Source organism: Trichomycterus rosablanca, chromosome 24 (genome assembly GCF_030014385.1).
Source record: "Trichomycterus rosablanca isolate fTriRos1 chromosome 24, fTriRos1.hap1, whole genome shotgun sequence".
Lineage (NCBI taxonomy): Eukaryota > Metazoa > Chordata > Actinopteri > Siluriformes > Trichomycteridae > Trichomycterus > Trichomycterus rosablanca.
In genome coordinates this window covers 16,390,790-16,403,888 of record NC_086011.1, presented here as the reverse complement: position 1 = coordinate 16,403,888, position 13,099 = coordinate 16,390,790, and the positions used below count along the sequence as shown (strand labels likewise).

Below are 13,099 nucleotides of genomic sequence, written 5' to 3'. Positions count from 1 at the left end.
TTTAAAGTCACGTTTACACCTTCAGACTTCATTGCCCATTTTACGACCATTGTGACATCATAGTCACTTTGATCTACCACTATTAACCCTACAGTAAGAGCTCCAGTCTGGAATCCAAGTTCCATCAGAGGAAAGTTGCACAGCTTGCTTGCTTTTAAGTTCCTTTAGTAACCCTCCTCCCACCCCCCACCTCACCCCTCTGTTCCTCTGCTGTTCTTGCTGTATAAAGCACGTGGCCTCGGGGTTTAAGCTTTAAGACGAAGTCCTTCAGACGGGCCCTGACTGAGTGAATGGATATTGTTGGTGGTTGCTAAGGGAAGCCTGTTCATGCTGGGTGCTGTTTCTGCACAAGGCTCCTACTGTGTTCGTGTATTCCTACCCATTCATCATTCATCCATCCACCCACCCATTCACACTCTCAAACCCATTCACAAGCTTTTAATATTTCTATTGCCTGCACTTGTGTTGTAAGTGATTACTGCTTTAGCATTATGGATCACTTCAAAACTTTAAATGTGCTTATTCAAAGTCAATTCAGATGTTGACATGCTTTTGTATTTTGGATCTGCAAAAGCTGCAGCTCACAGACACACAAGCTTTCAGTATTTTTTCTCCCAATAATTTTCAGATGGAATTCATCCTTTTCTATAATAATGGCAATTCATTCAGGTCTTGATGCAGCAAAACTGTCAGCTGTTCCCCCACCATCACACTTCCAATTCCATGTTTTTTTTATATTTTGTTTATGCATTTTATCCCCTTTTTCTCCCTTTTAGCGCGTCCAGTTGCCCGACTGCGTCATGCTTCCTCTCCACCAATGCCGATTCCCTCTCTGATTGAGGAGAACGAAGCTAACCCACGCCCACTCACACGTGGGCAGCATCCGTATGCATCTTGTCACCTACACATTGACGAGTGTAGTGCAGCTCAGCATTGTGTACGTAGAGACACACCCTGACAGCACTCTTATCTCATATCTGTGCAGGCGCCGTCAATCAGCCAGCAGAGGTCGCAATTGCATTAGTTATGAGAGAGTCCGTATCCGGCTTAATCCAACCCCTATCTGAACAACAGGCCGATCGTTGTTCATGTGGCCGCTCAGCCCAGCCGATACGATGTATTTGAGATCCCAGCTCTGGTTCCAGCGTGTGTTTTTACCGCTCCGCCACCTGAGCGGCACCAATTCCATGTTTTAATGTTGGTTTTAATCAGCTGGGTATGTGTCCCTGGTTCAAGTCCCACCACTGCCAGGTTGCTGCTGTTGAGCCCTTGAGCAAGGCTCTTAAACCTAAATTGCTCAGACTGTACACTGTCACACTACTGTAAGTCGCTTTGGATAAAGTCGTCTGCTAAATGCCAAAAATGTAAATGTAATATAAACGTACTAGCACAAATCATGCTAAATAAATAACATTTCCTTTGAAGAGGCCTCCAACTTGAACTGAACAAACACATAATACTAAAATGTAATCAATTTGTTTGTTACAAAAGGATTTGCATGTTCCCTCATTGGCATTGAAAAGGCTCTGAGCTGCTTTTTGAGCAAGACTGGCTTTTTAAGAGACCATAAGATGCAAAGCCAGCACTAATAATCAGACAGTTGAATTTCAATACACTTATAGGCAATGAGAGTCAATCTGTGCTGAAATAGTAGTATGCATAGTAATAAGATATGTCTATTATAGTATAAAATCAGAACTGATCTCTGGTTTTACAATGTAAGCCGCAGCCAAAACAATCTCACATTGCCAAAAGGCTGAGGTGAGCCAGGTATGACCATGATTGACTACCAAAAAAATAACCTCATTGTTTCTGCAACCTAAACGCTCCAGCCCACCTTCCAGAGTCCAGTTACAAAATCTATAGCGCCCGTCTGACCTTTTCTCTCCAGCCCTTGTCCGATCTGATCTAAGCCATGTTTTATTTACTGTCTTTGGAAAAAACATTCGCAGGCGACATAGCATCCTGCTAATAACTCACAAACAAAAAGGCTTTTTATAGATTTCGGCTATGGTTCGGTGCTCTGGTAGGCAGCCCTAGATTCTCGGGTTTCCCAGACAACACGGACAATTAGCAGAGGCCACGCAAAGGGGGACGGAGTCCGCTAATTACTCACGGATACAAACGGAGAACACGGACAAGGATGAGTGGGTCATTTTGGCACAGCAGAACCTTCCTGAACCTTCCAGAACCAAACAGAGAAAGAGTGCAATACAAAGACGAAGGTTTGGGCCATTTTGTCCTTTTCCATTTACTGTACGTTTTGTAGCAGCAGGGAAACTTATTTTCAAACCTCTTTGTACTATGCACCTTTAATTTTACACTTAATACTGACCAGATTGCCAGCTTCACATAACAATGCTACCACCACCATACTTTACAGTAGGGATGGTGTTACCAGGCTTAGATTCACATTCCAGAATCCACTTACAACTTAAGCCGAAAGGTTCTAGTATTTTCTCATTAGACCGTTTGTTGGGTAGTGGGTTTAAATCACAGATTGTATAAAAGGGAAAGGTTTGAAGATCTACAACAATCCTGAGACCCTGAAGTATTAAATAAGTTTAGGTGACTGAATACGTTTTCAAGGCACTCTTTTTCTGGATTTGGTTTGCAGAACTGTTGGATTCTGGATTCCCCAGTTCCCAGCCAAGTAGGACCTTTCATCACTCTGATGAAACACTAAGAATGTATTTACATAAATATAAATTCATAAATGACATGTGAAAGCAGGCCTGGCACCTCGGCAGATGCAGACAGTCCCCGGCCTCCCGGTGAGCGTAATGAGTTTTAAAGTTTCTCTGTGACGGAATGTCTTGAGGAGAAAAGGAAGGACCGAGTCAGTAATGATCTCTCCTGATGAGATGAAAGAACTTAAAAGTAGCTTTAACTTTCCTGCAGCTCTCCAGGCTGCAGCAATAAATAAGAACGGTGTGCTCTTGTATATGGGTCAGTGACAAAAGTTTGTTAGGTCCATTTTTAAAGTATATATATATATATATATATATATATATATATATATATATATATATATATATATATACTGTATATGCATACACCATTTTTAAAAATAAAATAGTATTTTTGTTGATGGCCTAAACATTTTTATTCTTCTTTTATTTATATAAAATTTTAATTTTCTTTATTTAATAAGTATTCAAACAGTTAACAAAAATATTTGTAAACATTAAAAAAGTAAAAAATAAATAATATAATAAGATTTAATAATAATATATTTTATTTTTCTAATCCCCCCCCCCCTATTTTCCATTGTTTTTTTATGCATTGTTTCCTCACTTTCAACCTAAGTACATTCTCTAGGTTTAATTTGGACCCTGTTTGGCTTTGGACCCAAAGCAACCCTGATTATAATATTTAGTATATTGTAATTTTATATTTGATTTATATTGGATAATATTACATTTAATTTGCTGATAGAGATTTGCTGTAACAAAGTTAGCACTTTATTTAAAGTAGAGTGGAGAATCTGTCAGGGGTGCAGTTGAGTTTGTCATGTTCTCCCTATGTTTTCCTTCTAGGTTTCCTTCCATCTCCTAAAAACATACAAAAGTCCTAAATTGCTCATAGCCGTGCCTGAATAAGTAAATGCATGTGTGTTGCCCTATCCAGGCTGTATTCCTGTCCTGCACGGTTTTCGTGTAGGCTCCGGACCCAGTGCAACCTTAATCAGGATGAAACCAGTATATTTGAAATGTTGCTGTTGGAGGTTCTGAGATTTTCTGTCCAATACAGTCTGACCCTGCCCTCTGGTGGACACTTTTACACTATACAACACTCTTACCCTGTATACCCTGGCACACTCACCTCTTTATAAGACTTCTTGGATGTCTAGTCAAGCTTTGCACACCTGGATTTGGGCAGTTTATCTCATTCTTCGTGTCAGATCCTCTAAGTTCTGACAGATTGAATGGCAAGCAACTGAAATGTCATCTTCTGCTTTATTTCAATAATGTTTTTCTAATAATTTACAGTGTGATAAATTAAAAAAACAGGTTATTGTATGGGAACTCAAATCTTTTAATGGTCATTTTTTCTTTCACGTCTTTGAGTGTCTAACATTAAATAATATGATGTACAACAGGATATTCAGACATTTCAATTTCATCTGAAGCTTTCTGAAACACTTCAGTTTAAATCATGGATTTCTGAATAATAAATATCATCAAGTAAAATATTCAGTCAGATGAAATGAAAAATCTTGGTGTCATTACTGTTAGCTTATAGAAGTAATGAAAATACCTCGCATGCCTCGGGGGATTTTAGAGAATGAGATTTGTACAATATTTTATTAGGAATTAATAAATCAAGCAAACGTTACACCTGCTTACAAGGGACTTAATAAGTCAATCTCAGATACTCAAGTGATTTAAAAATAATAAAAAAAAAACCTTTTTAATCGTTTCCTTTATAATAATAATAATAATAATAATAATCTACTCAAATTACACTCAATAGGCAAAATATTTGAACACGCCTGCTTATTAAATTCAGGTGTTTCAGCCACATGTATTAATAGCAGGTGGGTTAAGCAATTCCACCTGTGTGGCAAGAGTTTGAGGAAGGTCCTTTCCTCTTCTAACATAACTGTGCCCCTGTGTACACAGTGAGGTCCATAATGACATGGTTTGATGTGGAGGAACATGTGGCTGTAACAAAGCCCCGACCTTCACCCTCTCACTCACTCACTTTCTTAACCGCTTATCCAATTAGCCTATCCCAGCTTTTCAATGGGCGCAAGGCACACAGTAACACCCTGGATGGGGCGCCAGTCCATCGCAGGGCAGACACACATACACTCATACACACACACCCATTCACCTATAGGGCAATTCAGTGTCTCCAATTAACCTGACTGCATGTTTTTGGACTGTGGGAGGAAACCCACGCAGACACGGGGAGAACATGCAAACTCCACACAGGAGGGACCTGGACCGCCCCTCCTGGGGATCGAACCAGGACCTTATTGCTGTGAGGCAACAGTGCTACCCACCGAGCCACCGTGCCGCCCGACCTTCACCAAATTAAACACTATTATATGACTTTGATAGTCAATTATAAGCAAGATTTTCTCATCCATACCAGGCACAGTAAACTACTTTACAAAAACTGAGTCTGTTATAGCCACAAAGAGAGAGAAACTCGAAAATATTTTTTGCATGTCAAAATGTTGGTCCCTTGAGCTGGCATTGCAGGTGACCACCCCTCTGTAGCCATTCCAGATATTGCACTGATTTTGCTGCTTTTTTTGGATAATTTGTGTGACTCAATGGTGCAGCTGGTAGTGTTGGATACCGTGGTTTAACCTCGAGTCACTGTCTGGAAACTTTGGCATGTTTTCCTGTGTCCATGTGGATTTCCCTTCTGGGACTTCCTTTACCTCTTAAAATCCTTCAGAAGGTAGATTGGTTACTCGAAATAGTCCCTAGGTGTAAATGAGTGAATGTGTGAATGCGAGTTGCCTCTAACTGCACCTGATCAGAATAAAATTAATATAAAAATAATTTTGGAGATGAGTACCATGTTGTAATCAAATACTTTTTGATTTTTTTTATTGTACTGGTATAGAATGGGGGCTGTGCTCGCACTCTATGGGGTAGCTGAGTTATTTAGCTCATGCCAAGCTGCCCGGAAACTGGCACAGAGATTAAATTACAGTACTGACTGTACTGTAGTCTGGAATAGAATAGTACTTTTGTTGACGGCCTTGTTAAACGTTTTTATTCTTCTTTTAAAATATGTTTGTTTGGCTTTTATTTATATAACATTTCATTTTTAATTTTCTTTCTTTAATTTGACACAATGCAAACAGAAAATAAATGACGTTGGCACTGCCCGGGAACAGCCAACATGCTCATGGTCAGATGTGTCCACCAAGCTCATGTACACGTTATTTTACAAATCCTTTCTCTACCTATGGAACAGATACTGAGTTGTTTTGTATCTACAGCTGACTGTACAATCAAATATGAACCAAATCCACCTAGGGAGTAGAAAGCTCCTTACACATCCCATAATCCTTTGGTAACCCTCTTAAGAGCAGCTGTCAGCTGTCACCACCAGCCCTTAGCACTGAGCAACACTAAACCATCACATACACACATACACACCCCATCGCTCAAATATTTGTGAATGTAGTTGCTCTGATGGATGATGTGGGCTGATTTTATTTCAACAACTGGAGGTGGGTTCAACAAGGAACCTCAGAGCAAATGTGCTGTGAGGTGCTACTGAAGTCCATGAGGTTTAAAATGGTAAAGCGACAGCATGTAAACCCACAGACTCACCACAGTGAATCACCCATGTTCCAGCTGGTTCTAACTCTCAGACAACCTTGGATTATATTCGACCATTTAGGCAAACTGTCTTTCATAACAATTTGGTTGGGTGGCATGTTGCCTCACAGCAACAAGGTCCTGGGTTTGATTCCGAGGCGTGGGTTTCCTCCGGAAGCTCCGGTTTCCTCCAACAGTCCAAAGACGTTTAAGTGAGGTAAATTGAAGATGCAAAATTGTCCATGACTGTGTTTGAGATTAAACACTTGAACTGATGAATCTTGTGTAACCAGTAACTACCTGTCCTGTCATGAATGTAACAAAAGTGAACTTAAAATCATAATAAATAAATAACAATTGGGTTCGTCCTTGGCAAGAGACCACTGTTCCAGGTAATGTGTATAGGTTTGAATAGGTGCAGTGAAGCTAGTTCTATTTAAATGGGCACAGAGGAGTTAAATAACAGTGTAGAACCTTGTGAAGTGTCAAATGATTTCTCCAAGCTTCTGTTTGTATATTTGTGACTCAGCGATGGTCAGAAAACATACAACAAACTGATGAAACCTAGATGTGTAAGAAGTTTTGATTAATTAATTAATTTATTTATTTATTTATTTTTGAGAAAAAAAGGTATAAATCATTGAAATCGCAAGGTGGTCATTAATGTGTCTTTTTGTTTTTTATGTTTGTTTGGTGACTTCATTTGGCAAAAGAAGTAAAAATATTTTTGTTAACAACTAGTTGTGTTATGCACCTTGTTTATACTTACACCATAATGACTGAGCTATGTTTTAATGAACCAGTAGTTAAAAATAATATTATTAAAACTTTATTTCGCTAAATAGTATGTCGCACTACAGCCACAAGTCTTAAGTGTTGCCAAAATATAAAAAACAAACCCTGTTTGCTCACGTGTCCAGCATACAAACAGGCCAGAGTCCCTACCAACCAGCAAACCACCTTCATCCACTAACAACTGATAAACTTGGCTGTATAAGCGAGTCTCCCACTTACTTTCTTTCCATAAGAAGCCCCCATGGCTGGGACAGGTGATTTTCGGCTGGGTCTCCGACTCCCAGATTTGTCCCTGTGTGTTCCTGCGCCGCTCTGGGACGAAGAGCTTCCAGCACCAGAGCGGGAGGGAGGGGGTAAAAAGAAAGGATTCTTCTCTCTGCCCCCTGGCACCTTGTCAGCAGCAAGGGACTCCTGCGGGTGGATATTTGCTGAAACATTATGCCCACTCTGGCATGCTTCCAGGTCAGCTAAAGAGGTCCGATATACCGACCCTTATTTAACCAGTGGGTCAGCCTGAAATAGATTTTAAAACAAAGACGGGGAGAAAATGAGCAGCAGAAGAGTGTCGACCCTTGTGAGCCACCTGTCGCCTGGCAGTCCGACTGCCCTCTTGTTTTCCTTAAGGATCCGGCCACTACAGCTTATGCTAATTGTTAGTGACAAAGGAGCAAGCCTTAAGGAGGGCGTGTGGTGGGATGGCCTGAGGCTGGGAATCTAGAGTCACTGGGAGCCACTTGGTGTCTGCACTGGTCTAGAATTATAAGAACTCAAGGGAGACACCAGACCCCCTACCCCCCACAGGCCTCTTCTTTAAGGGCAGGTGTAGATTGGATTGGAGCCAAAGTTGGTTCATGGTATTAGGTATTAGGATCGGTCCAGTTCTTAAGGGATTTTCCATCTACATGGTGTTTGCATTCCATAGAGGTCAGTCAAAGACAAATGTAGTTTGGACTAAGGTCTAAGTTGGGACAACCAGAAAATGGTCCAGAAAAGAAGGTCCTGGGTTTGATTCCCAAGTGGACTGTTCCGGGTCCTTTCTGTGTGGAGTTGGCATGTTCTCCCCATGTCTGCATAGGTTTTCTCCCATAAAATAAATATATAGTACCTATAGGCTGTTAGAGTAGCCAGTGTGGCACCACCTTGTTTATAATTCCCATAGTTTTGTAATAAGCTGTTTAAGTAGCACATACGGATGATCTGTTGTTCACATAGTTTTGTCCATGTAGCATATACTGTATATCTAGTCTCTGTTACAAAAGAGCTACATGCCCCAGAATGATAATTCATGACTTGATTGTGTTGTGAACATCACTGCTGACCCTGACCTCAGGTTTACAAAGTCACTCTGTAACAAAGTGTTTAAAATGTTCTCCAATGTTATTCTTTATTCCTTATCACCAAAAAAAGCCTCCAGCTTCACCAGAGAAAGTAAACAGGAGCATGTGCTGCCATCTCCTGGTTATAAACATTAATATACTGATCATCTCAGGGAAACTATATGACCAAAAGTATGTAGCCAACTGGACATGAGCTTCTTCTTATTCCAGAACCATACACATTAATATGGAGTGCACCAACCTACCCCCTTCTTTTTTGGGGGAGGAGGGGGGGTGCAGTAATAACCACCACTTTTTAGGGAAGACTTCCCAAAAATTGTTGTAGTGTGAAAATGGGAATTGGTGGTGTCTATTCAGTGTCTGAAACACCCCTCCTTAACAATTAGTAGGTATGGGTCGAATATGTGGTGCAGCAGTGTAATGCACCAGCTTTTGAGTTCAAATCTCAGCTGGCTTTTCAGTTGATGTGCCTTGGAGAGGGAGGGAAGTCGATGGGGTTCATCAGTCCCGCTGCAAATGAAACCTCTGTTGGCTGGTTGAGGAGCCTATTAAGTAGTGGATGCTGGCTGAAGAGCGTAGCGTGTATCTACATACACAATATGGCTCACTTAGACTCAGCTGGCGACTGCACATGTGTAGAAAAGGGTCTGATATTCTAGATATGCAGATAGTCTGTGGCTCTCCTTTGTCTGGGTGTGGGTGTTACAAGCAGTAAACTAGGAATATAATGTAAGTCAGTTTACACACTTCTACAGACACTTCCACAGTAACACCCCCCCACAGACACTCGCACAGTAACACACTCTCACAGTAACACACCCCCACAGACACTCCCACAGTAACACACTCTCACAGTAACACACCCTCACAGTAATACACAGCCACAGACACACTCGCAGTGGTCAGGTGTCCACATTCCTTCAGGCGTCCACATTCCTTCAGGCGTCCACATTCCTTCAGGCGTGGTGTATTTAAACTTTGAATTTTAACTTCAGATAAATTGATGGAAGGAAGGAAGGTTTAATATGATGAAAACAAACTTCTTTACTTTGTTCATTACAGAAATAGCTGCTGTCGCTTTTTGCTCTCGTTGCGATTCCTAATTACGTATTTTCCCAAATGAAGTGATAACAAGGAGTGTAAGCAACATTTTCAGAAGAAAACAAGACAGACACCCATGCCGTGCAGCAGCTAAAGCCAATTAACGCAGCTTGAATTCACTTTGCTTTTTTTAATTAGTTTAGAATAAACGACGCCGTCATCAATTATTTCTGTGTTCTTCATTCAGCGGGGCGTAGAGCTCGTTTCACCTGAAGATACGCCGGCAAATTAAAATGGCACTATTAAAACAAACGGGTGCCGTGCTCTCATTTATTCGGTTACGACACCTATGCCTGGATTTTAATTAGGCAATTTACAGAAGAAATACATGAAAAATGTTTGTTAGAAATGTGTGATTTTTCAAACTGCGGAAGGCTGGAATTAAATATTTAAACACGCTATAAATACAAGACGATATAATCATTCAACTTGTGCGGTGATGCACTCGCACTCATGCTAATTTTGTGAACGAAGCAGATTTGATAAGTTATAAGGTATGAAGAAACTTTGGGGCCTGCAAAGAGCCCTGGCCTCAGTCACAATGGGATGAATTAGAATGTCCAACTTTAGTGCCTGACAATAAAATTGACACACACGTTTACATACACACTTCATAATGTTTTTAGTACAAGTGTGGATGCTGTAATAGCTATAAAGACTAACATTCGCTTACTGAGACACACGTAAAGTTAAAATGTGCTTTTTTTTTTTTTTACACCTGTCATACTATAGTCATGCAAAGAAATGGCCAATGGCTGTTAAGTGCCAGTTAAAGCCAGAACGTAGGAACTTGATCTCCCTGAGGTGGTGGGCTTGAGAATAAATCTTCTACGTCACCCAAGCGCCTTGGTTTTATTAAAAATAAAATATACAATAAACTTCTACAGTTTGTGTATGATGTTCTCCCCGTGTCTGCGTGGGTTTCCTCCGGGAGCTCCGGTTTCCTCCCACAGTCCAAAAACATGCAGTCAGATTAATCGGAGACAGTGAATTGCCCTATAGATAAATGGGTGTGTATGTGTTTGTGTGTCTGCCCTGCGATGGACTGGCGCCCCATCCAGGGTGTTACTGTGTGCCTTGCACCCATTGAAAAGCTGGGATAGGCTCCAGCAACCTGATTGGATAAGCGGTTAAGGCAGTGAGTGAGTGAGTGAGTGAGTGAGTATGTATGTGTATGTAGGCTGGGTCCAGGGTCCAATTCCCAGATGAAGTGGTCCAGGTCCTTTCTGTGTGGAGTTTGCATGTTCTCCCAGTGTCTGCGTGGTTTTACTCCGGGTGCTCCAGTTTCCTCCCACAGTCCAAAGACGTGCAAGTGAGGTGAACTGGAGATACTAAATTGTCTATGACTGTGTTCGATATAACCTTGTGAGCTGATGAACCTTGTGTAATGAGTAACTACTGTTCCTGTCATGAATGTAACCAAAGTGTGTAAAAGATGACATTAAAATCCTAATTAAATAAGTACATATTTATATGTATATGTGCAATCCAAGCAATCGAGGCTTGAAGCCCTAACAGTGGCAATATGGCAGTTGTGAGGCTTGAAACAGCAACCTTCTGATTAGTTAACCTAATATGTACGTATAGATTTTTATATTTCTGAGGCATTTTCTAGAATAAACACGTTCACATTTATTATTTCAGCCATTTTCAAGTGTTTTGTTCTGCGGTACAATCAGATTCTGGATGTGTGCCATGCAGCTATTTTAGGGCCGTGACACCGAACACTGACATGAGGAACCTGACCTTGGTGAGCACCAGGACCGCAGCGCCTACGTTATTTCATTTCCAATTTACCGCACTGTTAATAGTGCCATCAAATATACTTATGCAAATGAGCGTCCGGCTCCATCCATCAGGTCCGCTCCGGCTGATCCGTGACTCATTTCATTTGTCCTCAGAAGAGTTCCGCGCTTCCTCTGTCAAAGCTAATACACTCCATCTGGCCATTGTTAATCGAGCACATAAATACAATCATGCACTGGGAAGTGAGGAGTGTGTTTGGGAGACGGCATTTCAAATGAGGAGAAGGAGCCGATGCCTCCTGCTGCCATTAATTTCAAGTTAAAAATACATTTCACAGATTTTACCTCACGCAGGATCAGCTTCATGAGCCAAGACGATTTAGTTAGATAGTCTTGCGCTACAAAGCTAAAGCATAGAAGTTATATTATACAGAAGAAAGTTATACTATACATTCCGAGCACTTTATTAGGTACGCATTTCTAGTATGTTTATTTATTTATTCATTAGGATTTTAATGTCATGTTTACACACTTTGGTTACACTTTGGTTACCGCTTTGGTTACCACACTTTGGTTACCGCTAGGGCAGTTGTAGCCTAGCGGTTACGGTACTGGACTAGTAATTAGAAAGTTGCTGGTTCAAGCCCCACCACTGCCAGGTTGCTGCTGTTGGGCCCTTGAGCAAGGCCCTTAACCCTTAATTGCTCAGACTGTATAATGTCACAGTACTGTAAGTCGCTTTGGATAAAGGCGTCTGCTAAATGCTGAAAATGAAAATGTAAAATGTACATTCATGACAGGGCAGGGAGTTACTCATTACACAAGATTCATCAGTTCACAAGTTTAATGTCAAACACAGTCATGGACAATTTTTTTAAATCTCTAATTCACCTCATTTACTCGTCTCCGGACTGTGGGAGGAAACCGGAGCTCCCGGAGGAAACCTACACAGACACAAACTGGGGAGCTGTAGCCTAGTGGTTAAGGTACTGGACTAGTAATCAGAAGGATGCCAGTTCAAGCCCCACCTCTGCCAGGTTGCCACTGTTGGGCCCTTGAGCAAGGCCCTTAACCTTCAATTGCTTAGATATGTACTGTCACAACTGTAAGTCGCTTTGGATTAAGGCATCTGCTAAATGTGGAAAATGTAAATAGGGATCAAACCCACGACCCTATTGCTGTGAGGTGGCAGTGCTACCCACTGAGCCACTGTGCCGCCCTATCTGGGATGTACATTACTTTATTATTTTATAAGCTACACGTATCATACAGATGAACTTGTGGCTATACAGTTACTGACAGTAGTTCATTTTTTGCTCTGTACACATTGTCATCTCATGTATCCCATTTATCAGTTAAAAGGATCAGGTGCAGCAGTGTTGTTGGGATTTTAATCACCTCATTTTAAATGCTGGGCGGAGAAACGTGCTCCAAGCAACAGCATTCTGTGATCAGAATGCTAACAGGTATGTGTTCCTAATAAAGAGATCTAAAAGGTTTAAATATTATTTAAAAATCCCACCAACACTGCTGCACCTAAGAACTCTTTATCTCCATAAAAAGATGCCACAATGGTAGAACCGAGGGTTTTGCAGTGTCTAAACTTTTGGTTCTTTCTCAACAAAACAAACCTAATGCAGTGGCAGCGCAGCTACGGTTGCCTGATTTTAGCAACTAGTGGCTCAACCTGCAGACAGACCCAGTTATAATATGACTTAGCAGCCATTGATGTTAATTCAGAAGAGGGGTGGCACGGTGGCTAAGTGGGTAGAACTGTCGCCTCACAGCAAGAAGGTCCTGGGTTCGATCCTCAGGTGGGGCGGTCCGG

At 41.2% G+C, this 13,099-nt stretch overlaps 1 protein-coding gene across 2 annotated transcripts in view; it reads right to left on the bottom strand.

The window, feature by feature from the left end:
• si:ch211-236d3.4 (protein FAM107B) overlaps window positions 1-7,386 on the bottom strand; it is a 28,076-nt gene extending 20,690 nt beyond the window's left edge. Inside the window, exon 1 of one of the 2 annotated variants that reach the window (XM_062986768.1) lies at window positions 7,308-7,386. In XM_062986768.1, coding sequence (XP_062842838.1) covers window positions 7,308-7,331 — 24 coding nt within the window. In that variant the 5' untranslated portion in view covers window positions 7,332-7,386. The remainder of the gene's footprint in view (window positions 1-7,307) is intronic. The other variant, XM_062986766.1, reaches the window with a different exon arrangement.
• Between the last annotated feature and the right edge of the window lie 5,713 nt (window positions 7,387-13,099).